Raw genomic sequence first — 20,118 nt, 5'->3', positions numbered from 1 at the left:
GCTGCCTCCCCAGCAGCCCTCCGTGAGAGCGGGCTCTTCTCTCCTGCACGTAGCAAAGATCTTTCTGAGCAGGGCTGAGGTGACTGGAGAAGAAAGGTACTGGCCAGACAGAGAGGTAGTGAGAAGGGCTTTTTCTTCTGCGTGTCATTTGTGTATGTATACATGCAAACAGGGTGCTTAGCTGCAGAGGATTTGTTTTTTCATGTCTCAGAAGGTGTATTTTCCTCAGTGCCTATATTAACCCATAGCTTCCTACGTGTGTATTACTAAAATCTGCATTATAGGACCCTTTTGGAGCATTTGGTGCCAGCATGATTTCTGTACAACCCGGTGTGCTAGTGCCTGCAAAGCTGAAGCATGTTTCAACATTGGTGGTTTTGGTTTTTTTCCAGTTTGCAGCCTTGCAAAGGCTGGGTCTCTAGAGCAACTTGGAAACATGATTAAAACACGGCTTGATCCCATTTGCACTCTGTAACCAAGCCATGTTTCAAGGAACTGGCATGTTGTCCTGAGGTCATGCAACACAGAGGATGGTTAGTGTCAATGACTCTCTAATGTCTTCCATATGATGTTTAGGATTAGAGGGATACAATGGATGCTAATGATTGGATTTAAGATCATTGCCAAAACTTTCTGAGGAAGCCTGCAAAGCAGTATCATGAGATTTTCAGCCAATAATATTTTTTTTTTTAAATGTCATTCATTAAGAATTCAGGAGGAACAGAACTTAAACAAGGTTTTTACTTTTAAAATTATTATTTAATTACTCATAGCACTCACTTGCAGTCAGTTGCTTGATCTCCCCTCTTTTGAAAGAGCTTGTTAGATTTTGCGTGCTACTTTTTTTTAGGCATGATGAGTTACGCAGCTATTTTAAGTTAAATGGGAACTGTGTTTTTTGAAATTGTTCTGGTCTTCCAGTTTAAAAATTAATGAATTCCAAAATAAATTATTGCTAAAAATTAAGTATTAAAAACTCTGCTATGCATAATTTATGAGCAGCTTAACAATTTACATATTTAAGAAAAAGAGAATACAAGTTAACACGGGAAACCTCCCTCCAACGTGTATTATGTAAAATGATCAGTGGATATTCTGGATTACGTCATACAAATACACCACCTGTGTGGAGCAGGATTTTCTGAAGCAGATGTCAATTAGACGCATGTATCTCAGTGACCATCAGTAAGGTTGTCAGAGGTATATAATTCTGTAGGCTGTTTTATGTGGCGGCAGTGTTGCTTTCAGAAGCTCCCATCTGTATGCAGGCACTCGCTCTGCCCTCATTTAGGCAGCTGTGCTCATGCAACTATGCGCAGGGCTGCACTCTAATCTGCATCAATTTTATTTTTTGTTAAGTGCCCTCCCAACACTGTTGCTGGGAAGGGTGAAGCTCAGGCCAGAATGGCTTCATTGATGCCCACCCCCATGAATGCTTGCTTCTCTACAACTAAGCAGGCAGTAAATTGATGTGGGCTTAAACATTCACCAGGAAATGGGCTGAAACATCTTAAACCGGTTTTTTTCTTTGTTTTTGGTGGTTTGTTTGTTTTGACCTATATCCTAGGTCATATATTGCTGGAATTGCAAATAGGAATTTGAAGACTGTAGTCTCCAATGGAGTGCTCAACATGATGTCACGGATGAGTGACACATGAATTGTGCTATTTCTTAAGCATGTGGCTATATGTAACACAACTTTATGGTCACAGACATGCCCAGTTTAAAAAAAAACCTTGAGTGGCATAACAGAACACCTGTATTTGAAATCTAAATAAAAATCTATACTACGGGACCTAAGTCAAAAACCTATCTTAACATCACTCCACGGAAGCAATTTTAGGAAGCCTGAAATAAAGGCAAGCCTCGAGTGCTGCTATACTGTAAACAATGATTGCTGGCCTTTGTGGTTTTTTTCCCCCCTTTCTTATCAAAACTATTAGGTCACGCATGCTCCTTGCAAGTTACTGCCTCTTTTTGTTGTTGTCCTCCCAGCAACAGAAATACCGGGTGTGTGCAGTTTCCCATCAGTGTTAGCAACCAGCCATGGCTCTAGTGAACTGAAGTGCTGATGACTAATATGCATACAAATCATCCTGTATTTTCCAAATGCGTGGTCAGGTTGCTGTAGCTTTGGAGGGAATGAGTAATTTGAAGGAATTTGTATCGAATGTGACTGGATATATGTTTTTAGATTATGTGAAAAATGTTTCCTTAAAGCAAACAAACAAACAAAAAATTCTAATTACAGAGAAAAGTACGGTCAGCCTTTTTCCCAAATGGGATTTTTCAAAAACGAGTGTGTGAAAATCACGCTGAGGCCTGGTTAAAAGTTTTAAACTCGAATTGCATGCCATTTTAGAACAAAATTCTTACTAAGCCTTTGTAGCATATTTCTAGCGTAGCACTTAGCTCCTTTTGCTGTGGTTTGGACATCAGAATTAAAATAAAGCAGGCCCCCCCCCCCCCCCCCCCGACAGACCTTGTCTTTTCACAGGCCCTTTGTGTTCCCATGTTGGCTGGTGTGGTTTGATGTGGCTTTCTGGGATCTTGCTCCCACGCGCTGCAGGGATGAATGGGAGGGACAGAGTCTTCTGACATTTGATGTGAAGGATTGACCCGACTCCTCCCATAGGGGACAAATATTAACCTGGGCATACCTGAGCTTATAGTATTTCTACTAGATACTTTATTAGTATACTAAGTACTAAATATAGTATATTTAAAGAAGTCGGTTTGCAAATAATATTTTTGTTTTCCTTTACAAATACATAAACATAAATGCCAAAAATACTGAGGATCCAATCCTGCTCTCCAGCTGAAATCCTGGAGGTTTACCAAGCAGTAAAAGCTTGCAGGAAAACAGGATTCTCTTGTTTTCATTGTTATCTCCTTTAATTTGCTTGTCCTTTAAATAGTCAGAAGTATCTTTGATTATCAAGAAAATACTTGTTCGCTTTTTTGGATTCACCAGCCTCCAGATGGAAGAGGAGGAAAACTGAAAATCTGTAACGATGCAGGGTGCATATGCTTCAGAGAGAACTGTAAGTCAGTATGGACGGTCTGGGAGGGAAACGTAGAATCCGGGAAAGAAAAGTATAGGGCAAAAGCTAGAATGACTTCAGCATTGTTTACTGCAAGGGGGACTAGCAAAAGATTATCTACAACTCTGAAAACGCTGTGAAAATGTGATTTTATAGATTGGGTAGAAGCTTCTAGCTTTACCGCTGCATGTGGCACAACTCTTCAATTGTAATAGCTTTAAACAACCACCTTTTCAATTCTTGCTTTGTTCTTTTGTGTCTTAATTCTGCCCCAGCATCCCTTCCCCTCCTCTGGCAGCTGCCTGCCTGCCCAGCCCCGCGAGTGCAGTCCCCTGGCTGGCGTTTGCTGCCTGCTCTGCCCTGAGCCCGGTGTGGGGAGCCCAGCAAACACCTGCGAACTTTGAAATGCTGCTGGGCTCTTTCTGCTCGCTAACGGGGCCAGAAGTAGCGGCTGCTGGGGGTGTAATCCAGCACAGCCGTGTTTGTGGGTTGCTTTTGGAGTCTGGCCTGTGAATATCTTCTGTAAGGGCTGCGTCGATGTTCTAGGTCAAAACACAAAAGGACTTGCAGCCAGTGATTCTAAATCGCTTGGTAGCTAATGCAGGATAAGAGGTTTTTAACATTGATTCCTCTTCTGCAGTGCTACCAGCTGTAGTTTTCATCTTTCATTTGAGTGGTTTTAAAATTATTTGTTTGTGTGTGTGTATGTGCATGTTTTCATGCATGTAGAAGTTTTTTCGTCATAGAGACATATTTATTGAGAGCCATTCTGGACAGGTAGTATGTTTTCAACTCCTGTGTGTAGATTTGTGTGTGTGGGGGGGTGTTGGTGTTCAGGATGTTTTTTGCAGAAAATGTAAGGAAATTTTAAAATCTTGAATAAAATATAATGGCATAAAAATCCTTTTGTTCATGTAAATTATGCAAGAGGTCTGTCACAAGCCATGATGTCATTATCTCTACTGCCATTTTCTTCATGTTCTGTTAAAAATATTCCTTTCCCGTGCACCCACATTGAAGCATCAGTTGTACAGCAAATTGAATAGACCTAAAGTGCTGTCCAGTATGCAGAAGACCACATGTCTATATGTTGTGGCTGTGAGGTAAAGGCATTGCAATCTTGCGTGACTTAAGTAGGGCTGCTCTTTCTGCTGCCTCCAGGAAATCTCAGCGATGGGCAGTGTAGAAAGTAGCGTCCCTGTTCTGCTGCACTGACATCTAGCATTTGAATGCAATGTGACAGCTACAAGCTTTAGAGGGTAAAATTTTAAATTATAAATAAATACCTATATAATATTAAATACATACATAACCTCGGTGTCCAATATCAGGTAGTCCCAGTTGACCATAATGATATTTTTACTTTCTCCTGTTGCTGTGGTAGGCAGGTCTCTGCCTTTTGGGAGTCGAGAAGAGTTTTCTCTCTTTGCACTTTACAGTGTTTAGTTCCATCCATGTTTGTATGTTGCCTCTACTTCAGGAAGGAGCATTTTAATGAATTGTGTTTGCCAATGTAATAAAATCATCCTGTCGGGGAAACAGCCCAGCAGCCAGCTTCAGTGTTGTATCAGAGACCAGGTTCGTGCGGTTACGTGGATGTAGTCCAGTGTTTTCTGCCCTCCAGTGTTGTGCAGACCCAGGAGCACCTCCTGGCTGGCAAAAGCACAGAAACAACTGCCAGCACGATGGGAAGGAAACACGAGGAAATACCAAAACTAGAGTCTTAAACCTAGTAATGCTCTATCTAAAGGCATGCAGAAGGAATTTGCATTACCAGCAGAAGGAGAAAATCTCCTGTGAACACTTTGGGCTTCTAGTTTTCTAAAATGATCTAGATGAAAGGTTGTGCAGTGCATTTCAAGGCCTCCAGGCAATTACTTAGATATCAGAGTAAAGCTTATAATTGGGGTATGGGGAGGATGAAAGGACAGAGTTAGGAACAAATTCAATTTATAACATGAAATGATTGCATAATAATCCTTTTGCATGAAATTAAATAGTAATAAATGTAGTCAAGCCATGCATTATCTGTATACCCATGCTTTTAATTGTAATGTCATGTTTTTTCTGCTGCCACATATTTACCAGTTCTCTCGCTAAGGCTGAGTTTTGAATAACTAATTGTGTTTATATAGCTTTCTATAAGAAGATGCAAATTTGTCATCTGATGTTTGTAACTTGCCAGAAGGCTCCTTTTCCTTTAGGGAATATTTTACTTTGATTCCTAATCATATCAAAACCATTGCAAACAGCTAAGCACAAGGTGTCCTTGGAAAATCAGATTTTTTTTATAACAGTTTTACCCCACAAAGCTAGGCAACGTGAAGAGAATTTTTTAAAAAATGGCAGTGGTTTTCAGCACTAAAGCTTGATCTTGGTAAATCCCTTAGCAAAACTCATATCAGTATTTTGGGAAACTTTTTTGGACTCCAGTCTTAAACTCTGCTTCTCTTTTTGAGAAGTTATGAGCTCTGTAACCCTTCATATGATGGTTTGAGTGGATACAGAGAATGAGAACTCTCTCATGCATAAAGTTGGTCCTGTCAAAACACATGCATACCCATGGAGAAAAATGTCTTAAAGTTTAAGGTATTGTTGGCCCTCCTGTAAAACTCGGCAAGCCAGGTGTCTGCTTTGCTAATTTGGTTTCAGTATAAGCACTCAGCAGAATTTTTTTTTTTTATAAAAATCATTGTCGTTGATACTGAGCTGAACTGTTAGGTGAGATCTGGACACTTGTTTGTCAAAACTGATCTGCACTAAATGCACAAAAGTTCTTTTTGTGGAAATGAAATTGAACTTGTCAGGAGTAATTGGGCAATCACTTCCCTGCTCTGTATGCTCAAGCACAGGGGCTACATGCTCTACAGCCCTCTGCTCCAGAAACGAACTTCACTGAATCTTTGCTGAGTGTAAAGCATTTTGTAGAAAACTCTCTTCTGAAGAAGAACTGAAATTGCCTTTCCTCTGATTTCTGCAAACATTTTCAGCCTTAATTTCCAAACACTTCAGTGCATCAACAGTGAAGACTTATTTTGCAAATGACAGAGACATGATGAAGTTGTAGGAGGAAGCTCCCTGCGTACAAGAAAAGGCTATTCCTGTTAGCGGTGCCCAGTACACTGTTTAGAAATTTTTTCCATATACTTGCAGCTCTCTGCTGGATTATACACACACACAGAGGCACACACCCCCCTACCCTTACCTATACGTAAGTTCAGATAGCCCTCAAAGTTGAGCTTCAAAACCTTATTGTTTTGAGTGAGAATGAAAGCTGGCAGCCCAGCTTCTGAAATCTATGGGTGGACTATGCTAAAGTCTGCTTATTTAAATGCTTTTCTCAGGAGATGAAAATCAGTAAAGATGTTTGTTTCAGAGGGGTGGGAACTGGCTACTATGTTTTAACAAGCTGGAGCTTTACAATTTTTTTTTTTTTCATTTGTGGTTTGGTATAATCTTAAATGATTGCCTTGGACTTGACTGGCATTCAGCTACAAGTGCCAGAAGAAAGATGATCTTGGCTTCGTTGAATTCAGGGGACTGTGAGGATTGAGGGAGCTTAAGAGATTTCCATTTCGACTGTGATCTTCTCACTGTATGGACAGTCCTACTGTGTATAGGGACTCCAAGAACATCAGTTTTAAATAGAAGAAAGATTTAGTTTGCATTCATCATGGTGGTTCTTCAGATGCTACACAACAGTGCATCGTGCATCTAGACTGAATGGAGAAAACGCACATTAATATGTCACGCTGTTCAATGTACATTAGACAAGTAGATCTTGGGTGCATAGTGTTAGGTTGAATTACAGCAGGGACTTATTCAGCACGGTTGCTTTCTGCTCATGCTTTCTGCTAATGACATTAAACGCCATTTCGTCTTAGCTGGGTGCATCTGGATTAACGTCAATGCGTTCTCTTGTTATAGGAGCAGCTTACTGCCAGTTCATGGACATGTTGTTCCCAGGGTGCATTAGCTTGAAGAAAGTAAAGTTTCAAGCAAAGCTGGAGCATGAATACATTCACAACTTCAAACTTCTGCAAGCATCATTTAAAAGAATGAATGTGGATAAGGTAGGCAAGTCTGTGTTTGTATTTCAGTCACTACAAGTTTCAAAAGTTGAATAAACTGGGTGAAGTCAATAAATAGGGGAAATAAACTTAAAAATACTTAAAGTCCACTTTTTCAACTTTTGGACTGACAACCGGAGTAGAAGTTGTATGCGAAGACGTTCTTGACCTTTCATTATCTGAAAAGGGTATTTAGGCATGAAGGAAGAAATTTGGCATGCTCCATTTAGGTACAAAGTGAAAATTGAGTCCATGTGTCTGCTGAGGAATTGTGTAACCTAACTCATTATATCTTAATATCAGAGACCCTTTGATAAAATACCATGTGTTGGAAATTCCTTACCGTCAGTGAACCTTAATTTTAGATATAGTAAAATTACTGGTGACCTGAACTTCCGACCAAATAACTTGGAAATATGCCGTTCTTTATAAGTATTCCATGTTTCTTGTCCAAAATGGGATTTAAGGAATTTAAAGTATTCAAGAGCTGGAATAATTTATCCAATTATTTGATAGGTTGGCCAGCACATGATCTTGTAAAGTAAAGAATGGAGGGCTCTTAGAAAATGGCTTGTTCAGCCATAAGGTACTGGTTTATGCTTGCATGGGTGAGTTTGATGGGCTCACCAACGTAAACTACTGTGTTGATACAAATGAATAATGAAAGTTATGTTCTCCTACTTCTAGTTTTACACTGATGTACTACCTGAATATCCTTTTAGGGTTCTGCTCTGGCTTTTAGTGTTGCTTTATTCTGAAATTTAAGCAGCCTTAATAGAGAGTCCTGTAAGACTTTTTTGAAGCAGTGGAAAACCCTCATTACTTCCTGAAATGTGGATGCTTCTATTTACAGTGTAACTTGTTAGTGAAACATTGGAAAGTCTAATAAAGTTAACATTGTCAATTTTTCTGTAGGGAGCAAACTTGCTATAGTTTCTCAATGCAGAATTAACATACAAAAGGAAAAACGTGACATGCAAAATGCTACATTAGTCCTTGTAGGAGTATCATAGACTTATAAAATGCTGCACAGTTGGCTTAACCTTGAAGAAGAAATGAAAATTGCAATGATTTTAGGTACCCTTTTTCCAGCTGAAAATTGAATGCATTCAGGAGGCATTAAGATCCATTTAACTTGTCTCTTTAATCAGCTGCACGAATTAAGCAAGGCAGGGCAGCCCTCCTTCTGCAGCATCCCCTTCCTAGTCCCTGTCTGCCCACAGCATCTGCGAAGGTTGAGCCTTCTGCAGAGCAATGCTGAAGCACCTCCTTACACTAATATTGGCCCAAGGCACCTTTTGGAGGCTTTATTTCTGTGAAAAATTTTGCAGGATATGGATATGGAGATGTCCTCAAGGCCTTTCTTTTGTTTTACTAAAACTTTATAGACATTTTACTCAACTTCTGCATGTCCACGCACTGTTCTATGTATAGCTATATATGGAATGGAAAAAAATTACAAGGTTAAAACTTAAGGGTTGGTTCATATGATGAACATGTACTACCAAAATGTAGGTTGGTTTGAACTTCAGCATGTCTTGGAAAAAGCTACTGGGTTTTTTGTAGTGCAAACAGTAGGACAGAGAGCAAGAAACTCCTGTCTGGACCTTTTGAAGAATTGTTCATTTTTAGTATGCCCAACTTTAGTCTGCCCATTAAAAACAGAAATCCCTGGTCAGTTGAATATAGTGTTACTCCCAGAACAGTTTCATTCATCATGACTGTCACTGCAATAAGAAAGGAGTAACTCTGTGGAAGAGCAGTTATAAAGGCTACATACACCCACTGTATAGCCACTTCAAAGCCTGGGTCTTCGTTTCATTTCGGTTTTATTTCTTATTAAGAGCACTTCCAAAGCTACCATAATTTCCTTTCTTTTCGGAAGAAAACAATGGCAGAGGAATATATGCTGATAGAGTTAGTAGATTTTTTTTCAAATAAGTGTGTATATGTGGTTTTTATCTTTAAAAAAGGCAATGATATATTATTGGAACCTTCATTCTACCTTTTAGGTAATTCCTGTGGAAAAACTGGTCAAAGGGCGCTTCCAAGACAACTTAGATTTCATTCAATGGTTTAAGAAGTTCTTTGATGCTAACTATGATGGAAAGGAGTATGATCCTGTGGAAGCTCGACAAGGCCAAGACGCTATTCCCCCACCAGATCCTGGTGAACAAATCTTCAACCTGCCCAAAAAGTCTCACCATGCAAACTCTCCGACTGCAGGTATTTTGCCTCTTCAAGAATTCATTTCTGTCTCTGAAGACAATTATTAACTGTGATCCATTTTACTAAATACTAGTTAAAAATTGTTTCCTTGTGTGGGTGGGCCATTCTTTTTGCCTTGTCATAGGCTTAGCATCTGAGACAGCAGAATTTAACTTCTTGTGGTACGCTCTAGTTTGGCCCAGCCCTATTGGGCATATATATATATAACACAGATGTTATTGCTGAGCAGTGCTTGCACAACATCAAGGCCTTTCTTGTTTCTCAAACTGCCTTGCTAGTGAGTAGGCTGGGGATGCACAAGAAGCTGGGAGGGGACACAGTCGGGACAGCTGACCCCAGCTGACCAAAAGTATATTCCATACCATATGACATCATGCTCAGCGATAAAACTAAGGGGAAGGAGGAGAAAGGGGGGGACATTTGGACTGATGGCGCTTGTCTTCCCAAGTAACGGTTACGCGTGATGGAGCCCTGCTTTCCTGGGGATGGCTGAACTCCTGCCTGCTGATGGGAAGTAGTGAATGAATTCCTTATCTTGTTTTGCTTGCGTGTGTGGCTTTTGCTTTACCTATTAAACTGTCTTTATCTCGACCCGTGAGCTTTCTCACTTTTGCCCTTCACTCCCGCCAGGGGGGAGTGCGTGAGCGGCCGTGTGGTGCTTAGTTGCCGGCTGGGTTTAAACCACGACAGTGTTTCTGGAACAGGCTGAAGGACTAAGCCTGATCTTCGGTGTTTATGTAATATGGGCATGACTGGTCACTAAGCAGATGCCATTTTTTGATAACTGAGAGTTAAGTGAATGGGAGAACAGCTAACATTTTTTTAAAAAATAATCACTAAATGAGCATTACTGGGGTTGGTTGCCTGTATGTATATAGGTTTGTGCATACAGAAACACACGTGCATGCACACTTTCCTTTATTCCTTTATTGTTCTGCCTTGGGTTTGCTTTATTCATGCTAACCCAGTCCTCAAATAATGATTACTTTTTAGTTGGCTTAATTCTATGACCTGTCTTCTCATTGGCTCAGATATGTACCAGTGCTGGCAAAGGGAAGGGCAGGTATGAGGCACCCTCCGTTTTAGGCTGGCTTACTCTCTGGAATCACACCCAGATTTCAGCGTTCTGCTCTGATCGCTTCTGACGTCAAAGTGGGGCATACTTGGCCAGCTGCCTTCAGCTCATTAGTGCTTCCAGGAATTTGAGCACCTAATAGCAGGCCAGCACGGCTCTGGGCTTTTGAAGCTTTGTCTACGTCTTTGTTTTGCACCACCTTGTGTCTAAACTTTTGAATTTCAAGGCCTGGTATGCTATAATTTCCCATGTGATGTCTTGCAGTCCCTTTGAAAACAAAAAAATCCAAGTGCTAATGTCATGGTGTTATCCAATTGAGAAATTGGAAAAGACACTTTTATTAAATACAGACTTTATCATGCTTGTTAATTCTTCTTGCAGATGGTCTGTTTGCACCAAAGTCACAAATGTATCATCCAAATTGTGGAAGTGACAATCCTAGAGAAATAGAATAGCTACTGGAGTGGAACCAGCCGGCTGATGTGGAGGATAATGCAGTGATCTCGTGTCATGTTGCTGGTTGTATGAAGTGCATGCCCCGTGCCTCCTCAGCCCTTGTATGGAATAGGACAACTGAGTTATAATGTAATGATCTTTGGTAAGATTCTGTGGCGTGGAAGTTAGCTTTTTCATGGAAAACTTCCTTCATTATTAGTTTAGATATTGTCCAGAAGTATGACAGGCAGGACACTAGTTTAATTTTTGTTGAGCTGGGGAGGGGTGGTGTAGACATTACGTGATGCTAGGTGAAATGAGAGCTGTAGCTTGTATTGCTGCCTGTGTTTTAGAACAGGATTGTTTCATTTAGGTGTCAGTCATTCTTCGGTTTATTCAATTTCTGGGTGAGCACGTTTTCATTTCACTGATGTATTGTGCCTTTGTGCCTCACCTCACCACATCGTGTAGCCTGATTGCTTGAGAGGCTGGGAGCCCTTACTGGGTGCCTGTTGATAGAGGACACTCTGGGAGGAGTGCCACGTGCATCTGCAGGCTTGGGTGTGCCTTATCTCCTGCTGTTTGGGAGTAAATTGGGATGATGTGGAAGCAAGTCCTGGGTAGCTGGGAAATTACCATGAAAGATGTGCTTGTGTACCTCTGTCGTGTGTGTGTGTGTCTGTGCATGCTTGTGCACACTTAACTGTAAATGAAGCAGTATTCATTACAGTTGTTACAGGAACCATAATGTGCCCATGTGAGTAAAACAAGCTTAGCCATTTACACTAAAAAGGCAAAAAGATAAGGTCTCATGAGTTCTCCTGCGGCAGGTTAAGAGTTCCCCACCCCATCTGGAGTTTCGTCTTCCTTGATGATACAAGCACAAAGATACATGCCCATGAGTAAGTGCAACATCAGGTGGCATAGTTTAAACTGCTACCTATAAGTTTTATGTTGATTATTTTGTTATTCTACGTTCTTGGGTCTTCAGTGAAACGGTTGAGGTTTTGGGCACAGCTTTACTTCCACTGACTTTGTTGTGGGAGCAGTAAACATTGTGGGCTGCTTGATGCAATAAACTCTTACACCAATGCAGCAAGCATTTGCCAGCATCTGTAGCAGTTTGCCACAGTAGCTTGCCTCTTTTTTGTACTTTTTTTTTAAATGTCACTTTTCATTTGTGTGATTTGCTCTACATAACACTGAAGCATTGAAATTTTAGTATTATCTTGTTTCAGTTCATTAATGAAACAAAAAGAAGCAATAGTGAGAGAAAATAAAGAACCCAGAAGATATTTCAACATAATCCAAAAGTTTTTAAACAGTGTGCAGTGGACATACATCAATGTATGCACTTATTGTTTAGTGTCAGGAGCAAGGAGACATATGAGTACTCATTCACACTATATTTTTGGTTTTGTCAGACCTTTAAATATGCCTATTCTAAATTGATCAAATATATAAATTTCTAAAGGAAGAATTTATTTAGCTGCTAGTAATTTCATTTGTGTTTCAGATGATTCCTGTTGTTCCACAGAATAACTCTTCTAGTGCCCTTTGCCAGAGTTTTGGTTTTGAGTGATTTAGGAGGTGCTGATCTCTTTTAATTATTCGTAACTACTTTATAACACTCTGTTCTAACTCTGTGTTTTCAGAGGTAGACTGAGATATGTCTTTCAATCAACAAGAGAGGGGTCAAATCCCTAAAGCCTGCTCTGAAAGCTTACCCAAAAAGGTAGCTGTCATGAGTTAGAATTATTTTTGGTATTTTAATCTGACACTAAAGCTTGACAAGACCCATGGCATCAGGTAGCTGCTTTCCGTACCTATACGTGGGTATTTACCTATATCTCTGCAAATGCCGAGTGTGGTCTTTATTGCATTTTTAAAAATGCTTCTAAAACAAACTGAAACTTGAGAAATCTGAAAATGCACCGGGGTTTGTGTTAATCGGGGAGCAGTCCAACAGCCGCAGCCCTACCCCTCCCAAAGGCGATCCGACCGAGGAGTCAGCACAGGTCAAGGATAATGCAGCTCAGAAATGGAAGCGTAAATAGGTCCCTACAACTAATCTGCTGTGCCACCCTCGCATTGCCTCGGCCCTTCCTTGAGAGACAGAGCCAATTTGTTGCCGAGCTGATGGCTGTACAGAGGGTGGATGGCTTCCATAACACATGTAAAAGGCTACTTCTAGAAATAGTAGGAACAGCAAGGATTTGCCAGGTAAACGCAGCTCCCTGCTGGGGGAACGGGTATGTTTTCATCCTTCGAGGAGTGGAGCCAGCAGCACAGACCACCGCTGCAGGCTCTCTGCCAACAGCACCACAGCTGCTTTTAGATATAACGCCATCTGCCAGCCCTGAGCCGCCTTTCGATCTCCTACAGCCTCCGCTCTTCTCTAACGCAGTGGTAAACAGCCTACAGATGTAGAGTCAAAATTATGGTAAGGGATTAAAATATTGGGGCACGGTTGTTTGTGCCAGTTCTAATGCTCCTTGTGGAAAATAGCAGAAAAAGCTTCATCTGATCAAATTGAAAATGGTGATCAGGTTGTCAGGATTTTAGCTTAGTGTCTTATGTAAGTATTCCTGTATGTCAGAGCAAATCTCCATGGAGCACTGTTTTGTGTATGGGTGTAGGGTGTCAAAAATACACAGGTAAAAGACAGCTTAATAAAATTAGTTATTTACATGTAAGCTAAAAATACAAGAGGTTCTTAGATCTGAAGGCTTAGATGTTTTAGTTTGAAATATTCAGTGAGAGCAGGATGACTAAAGCAGAGCTGGAAAATACTGGAGGATCACATGAGGGCTAAAAATACTCACGCTATGACAGGGAAAATAACCAGGGCAGAATGAACTGTTTGTGCACGAATGCTTTATATATAATGTGTGTGCCATCGAAGAGCCAATTGCAAAAGAAAAATACTGATTTTCTTTAGGGAAATCGTCTATCCTACTGTGGCAGATGTGCTGTAAATTAATTTTGAAGGATAAAAACTCAAAACCAGTCTTTATTTTAGCAGCTAGTGATACTATTAGGACTCCTCGGAGACTCGAGAACTCCTCCTAGTGCTTTTTTTTCTTTGCTTTCCACCAAAATGTGCCACCTTTTTCCCCAGGTGGCAGGCAGTTGGGTATTGGCGATGGCAACCTCTGCTCGCAGTGGTGCAGTGCTCCAGGACAACGTGGCAGAGCTGGAGATGGGAAGAGCCGCGGGGCGACAAACTGAAAATGCTTTTGTGCCTAGTTCATACGAGGCCAAGGAATTGTACTAGCCGATGGGAACAGCATGTGCAGTGACAGTGCTGGCCTGGGAGGTAGAGAGGAAAGTGGCTCAGCCTTCATGCAGACACACCCTCTCTGCCAGCATGAGGAGAGTTTGATTTTTAAACTCACTGAGCCCGAGAATTTAGACCACAAAGCAGTGCTGCTTGCAGAGCAGGAGCCAAGGCCTTTTTTCTAGAAAGAAGACTGTGTTTGAAACACAGCGGTGAAAAATTGCCATCTTCATTTTCAGTGTACTTTGGGTGTGGTTCGAATGTCTGTGTTGCTCAAATTTGTGCATGATCTTTTGTATTTTAATATGCATTTCTTCCATATTTTCTTTCAGATTTTCCTTTTGAGACTGCTTTCTCCTTGTAGCTAAGCAGACAGTTGAATTTTAGAAAATGCAGGCTTTTAAGAGCATTTCAAATTTTAAGCTTCTGTTAAGCCTGTGTGGAATGGATTTACCCATTGAAGATGAATGCTTGCATGCTTGAAGATGTTTGTAGAGAAAACAGGGGTTTCAGTTGAGAACAATTAATAGCTGCCATTAAAACGTTGGTTATTTTAAATCTAAAGAAAAGTCTTCATTTCTGATGGGGAAAAGGCTGTGGTTAGTTCCTATCTATCAAATCTCATTCTATTAAGGACAAACTGAGGGCGTCATGCCATCAACAAAACTTTTTCATCTGACAAGTAGGCTCCATTGTATGTTCTTGCTTGGATTGCTCTGTTGAAATTTGTAGAAGGTGCTTCAGTTTCAAGTATTTGTGCACACTTCTCTTTGCCAGCTGCCTGGCAGTGATGATCAGCGTAGAGCTCATCAGACTGTACTGTAGCCAGCAGCACTGGAGGTGCGGAGAGCTGAGGGGACAGAGGAGTCCTGCCACCCAGGGGAAGTTAGTACCACAAGATAATTAGGCAGCTGCACTGTAGCATGTTGGGATGCTGCAAGTCGAGTCAGATTTTGTCTGAGGTCATTTCATTCCCATTAAGTATCATTTGTCATCACTTATGCCATTAAGCATCTCTAAATTGAGCAGCTTCTTGCATCCCAGTGTAGCTGCAACAATAAGTGTGTGTGAATATTAATTCATTTACTGTTCTCACTCATTTGTTTTAAGTGGGTGGAGAGTTTTTCTTTAGCTCATAAAGAAATTGCTAGCTCTGTGGCCTCTTGGTGGGTTTGTTTTTTCTTCTGTGGCATGAGTCAGGAATATTCACGTCATGCAGTCCTTTAATTTGACTGAAGATATACTGTGAGTGATTCCCAAATTCCGTTGAAGCAGTGGTCGTGAGGGCTCAGCCAAGTCTCGTGCTTGCTCAGGGCTCCCATTGCTCTCCACGCTGTCCACACGCACGTCCACACTGTATTCGTGCACGTTTCTCCTTGGAATTTTACGTAAATATTTAACAGCACACTAATTACTTATATAGCTTCAAGGAAGATTCCTCTCTAAACATTAAATAGGTCTCTTGTCTGCAAGACTGCACTCGTGATGTAAAGTGACCTGGAATTTGCAGCCTGGCTTTGTTGTACCCAAAACCCGCGCAGCGCCAACATCCACTGTTTTAAGTTGCAGAAGTGTACATCTGTTTTTAAAACTTATGTCTTTAGCAAAAAGTATAGTAAAGCTGAAACTGGAGGAGATACAATTATGATGGGACTGACCAGTAATTGTTTCCGGAGCACCACAGATAAAAAACTGTAACGCATTTCAAAGCTGCTTCATCTAACTTATTGCAGTACAAGAACAAAATAATTTGTCTTTCAACTGTGAATTTATTTTTCCCATCTCTGCTGCTGTTATATAGGCAGGTACAAAAAGTTATCCAGGTGCTAATTGAAGCAGCTGTGATACTGTTTTTATAAAAAAAAAAAAAAAATCCAGTTGGACCCTGCATTGACCTAAAATCAGAGCATGCTGTAACAGAAGTTCTCACAGAATGGTGGAGGTGGGAAGGCATCTCTGAGATCGTCCAGTCCAACCCCACTGCTCAAAGCAGGGTCACCCAGAGCTGGTTGCCCAGCACCATGTCCAGTCAGGTTTTGAGTATCTCCAAGGATGGAGACACCCCCAGCCTCTCTGGGCAACCTGTTCCAGTATTTAATCACCCTCACAGTAAAGTTTTTTCTTATGTTTAAATAGAATTTCTTGTATTTGTGCCTGCTGCCTCTTCTCCTGTGAGTGGGCACCGCTGAGAAGAGCCTGGCTCCATCTTCTTTGCGCCCTCTCTTCGAGTATGGATAAGATCCCCCCGAGTCTTCTCTTCTCCAGACTGAACAGTCCCAACTTTCTCAGTATTTCATCACACACGAGGTGCCCCAGTCCCTCAGTCGTCTTTGTGGCCCTTTGTTGAGCTCTCTCCAGCATGCCCGTGTCTCTCTTGCACTGGGGAGCCCAGAACTGGACCCAGCACTCCAGATGTGCCTCATCAGTGCTGCGTAGAGGGGGATGATCACCTCCCTTGTCCTGCTGGCAGCGCTCTTCCCAATGCAGCCCAGGAGGCTGTTGGCCTTCCTTGCTGTGACCGTGTGTTGCTGCCTCATGCTCAACTTGGTGTCCACCAGGACCCCCGAGTCCTTTTCTGCCACGCTGCTTTCCAGACTGTTGGCTGCCAGCATGTTCCTCTCCAGGGGCAGGGCTCTGTTATTCTTTTTGAACATCGACAGTGAGCTTGGAAAGCAGTTGGTAATGGGTAACATTTATGGCACTGATTACAATGCAGTTCAGTGAAAATTCAAAGCTGATTATCAGATATTTTGTATATAAAATATTTGTACAAAATCTTTGTGCTTTCTCAGGATATGTAAATGGGTTATATATAAATATTTTCATAGCAGATATGATGTTGGACAGAATTTAAACTGCTTAGGTTATATAGTCCCTCTGAGCAATGCATTAGGAGTTATTCCACACTTGTGCTATTTGACTGCAAAGCCATTGTGGTGCTCAATAGCAAAGTCATTAAGTCTACCAAGATCTTTCATCTCCATTTAGATATCTGGCTGTCTCAAGTATTTTGCACTGCTCTACCAACCAACATCCTTTAATTCTTTTATGAAATTAAGCTTCTGTTAGAAATAGGAGGCTTACCTCTGAGCTGATTCTAAAACTGATGTTTCAGAATAAATGTGCAGTGAAGCGCTTTTTTTTTTTTTTTTTTTCCTCCAGGAAATTTTAAATTAGAAATCCCTAGGCATTCTCTGTTGCAATTAAGTTCTATCCAGCTGTTGCTGATACCATCTGAAATGCTCAGGTTATTTAGCTGGTTTTTATCTGTGTTACTGAAGTTGGAATATCATGTTCATTTAAGAGCTGATCCCAAGCAGTGGAGCAAAAGTCGATTTCTTTTGATTTGTCTGGACTTTATAAAGCTTAGTAACACTGTGCTGTGGAAATTCAAAAGGCTTTGTTGTTTTCAAAGGAGGGCAGAACATAATGCGGTGTATTGGTGTTATCTAGCCCTCTCTGTCCGCGGACAGTGGTGATGTGGGCTTGCTCAGCATGCTCTGGGAGGGCGCCTCAGCTGCAAATTAGAGAGAATGCCTGGGGATTAAATGTTTGTGCCTGCTCTGTCCTTAACTCTCTCTGCAGGTTAAAAAGAGGTGTGTAGTTAATGATATGGCTTTCTGTGATCAGTACCCCCATCTACAAAGAACTAGCTCGCTTCACAGGGCTGTTGAGCCTGAAAGGGAGCAATACGCGGTGGCTGCACAATGCACCTTGCTTAGGTCTTGCACCGTGACGCCCCAGGAGAAACGGTGAAGAGTTGAAAGGCTGGAGGACACTGCCCTAGAAAAACTGAACGGCTTCTCCTGTGCTTGTGTGCAGGTGCTTGCTGCCTAGAGAAAGTCCAGTGCTGCCTTCAAGTAGAAGTGTAGTTGGTAGAGGGGGGAGCTGCATCGACCAGCCAAGGTTTCACATCTGAAGGTCCATAGCTTGTTTTATAGCATTTAATTTTCAGTTGATATCCTGAACTGTGTCTTGCAGGTGTAGAATACAATAAGAAATAAATGTTGATACCCTGGTTTAGTATACGTATATATTATTTTAAATGGTGTGTAGGTAACTGTTGCAGTTGCATGTGATGAAAGTATTCATTAAGTAACTTGAGGCCCAACTAGAATGGTATAGTCAAAGTGATTATTTCGTGTGTGTGTTTATCTTGCATATTTTGACACCAGTTTCCTTTTGTTTATCTGCTAATCCAAATGAAAATTATTTTCCTGGCTTTGAGAGCATCTTAACAATACTTCTCAGAAGCAGCTGATTTTTAGTTAGTCAAAATAGGGACTGAACCTGGAAAGTGTTGAAGGCAGGGTGCTAAAGTTTATGGAATTGCCTAAAGAAAGAAATAACAGCAAAAGATCTTGGGCATTTTTAATGTTTTTCCACAAATTATTTATTCTTTGCTGATCTAAGTATGATGTGAAAAGAAGTTTAATTTCAGCCACGTATACAACATTGAATTTTCCCAACTTTAGTGAATCTGTGCACTGTATCTGAAATCTGCTGGAGGTGAGTTTGTGTATGCAGTTAGAGATGGAAGCTGTTGGAGTCACCAGTTTCTAAAAAAAAAAAAAAAAAAGCCACAACCCAACATATATGTATTTTTTTCTTATCTGTCTTATATTAAAGAGCATAGAAAAGGAGGATGGGCGTCTTGCACAGAAATGTTTACACAAGTCAACTGAATTATCAGGTTGTTTATTTGTGTTGGTTAATAAAGAGTTATCCTTCGAGGCAGGAAGAGATGCTTGTTACAGAGAGAGGCCTGTGACTAAATCAGGAAAGCTTAAGCAAGCCTGATTACATAACCCATCGCTGCTCTCCTTTGCCATCACTTTTCAGCTCCTCCAAGGGACCACTGTACACAGTTCCAGGCCAGTGAGACCGTGTGAGCCTCCGGGGTTTGGTCCTACGGGCAGCCCCACAAGTTCTCTCTCCCCCTTCTGCTTTTCCCTGCCTCCTTGCAATTTCCTAGTAACGCCTTCGTAAAACATTGGTTTTACAATGAATTGCTTTATTAAAGTGTTGTCTGACACTGGGGATTCATTGTGGAAATGACAACTTAGAACAATTTGTAGTGTGCCAATAAATCAAGTAAGCGTATGGGAGGAGCAGCTGGCGAGGTGTGGGGGGGAAGGTGGCTGCTGAGAAGGCTGGGGCAAATCCCTCCAAAAGTGGGGACTGCAAGCTCAGAGCTCAGCTGGGAGCTTTCTGGATTCAGGCTTTCTCCCACACCCTGTGTGTCCCAGACTTCAGAGCTGATAGCATTTGATGGTGGAGGGGTGGTCATGGAGGCCATCCGCATGTCTGAACAACTGTATTTTGCTCTTTGTAAGAAACAGTGATAACCGTGGGTGCTGCAAAGCACAACTTCTTATTCACATGCCTGCGTAATAAATCAAACAGGTCTGAGAGATGGCTGGGTTTCTGTTCTGTTATCTTAACCCAAGGGATTTTTGTACCAGATGTATGTTCATTGCATCTCAAATTTATTCCTAGTCGGAGGGAATAAGGAAAAGGCTGGGAGTCAGAGTCCAGTGCCTGTGGGATCCCAGGCAAGGCGGACGGCCGTGAGCCAGGCATCCATGCACCGGGGCTCCGCGACTAAATCAAACAGCCAGCGACAAGGAGAGGCAAGATGGAGAGGCAGAGCAAGGTGTGAGGAGCTGGCTGTGACGTTCCTATGGAGACACTGCAAATCCTTTCTCACAAACGTTTCTCTGCTTCGGCATTTGTGTGCCTTAGGCCTTGTGAAAAAGAGTACCTGTGCGCACTCGTTACTTGCCATTTTTGCTGGTAAAGATGTTGCTCCGGATTCTGGCAGATTTGCAGTGCAAGTAATTAAAAACAAATAGCAAAACCTAAGCAGATCAAAACTCATCTCTTGGTCACTATGGCAACTGTGAGTTCACTGATGGATTTAATTCTCCATGCTCTGTCTGAATTTCAATGCCCTTGTCTCAGGGATGGTTTACATTTGAAAAT

At 41.5% G+C, this 20,118-nt stretch overlaps 1 protein-coding gene across 4 annotated transcripts in view; it reads left to right on the top strand.

The window, feature by feature from the left end:
• MAPRE2 (microtubule associated protein RP/EB family member 2) overlaps nt 1-20,118 on the top strand; it is a 100,945-nt gene that overhangs the window by 67,678 nt on the left and 13,149 nt on the right. For all 4 annotated transcript variants that reach the window (XM_087753846.1, XM_087753833.1, XM_087753839.1 and 1 more), the window contains 2 exons: nt 6,972-7,117; nt 9,127-9,340. In XM_087753846.1, coding sequence (XP_087609972.1) covers nt 6,972-7,117; nt 9,127-9,340 — 360 coding nt within the window. The remainder of the gene's footprint in view (nt 1-6,971; nt 7,118-9,126; nt 9,341-20,118) is intronic.

Source organism: Nipponia nippon, unplaced genomic scaffold (assembly GCF_047370975.1).
Source record: "Nipponia nippon isolate SJK-2023a ecotype South Korea unplaced genomic scaffold, ASM4737097v1 scaffold_1, whole genome shotgun sequence".
NCBI classification, from domain to species: Eukaryota; Metazoa; Chordata; class Aves; order Pelecaniformes; family Threskiornithidae; genus Nipponia; species Nipponia nippon.
The sequence above is the reverse complement of the archived record's forward strand: the minus strand, read 5'-3'. Positions and strand labels throughout refer to the sequence as shown.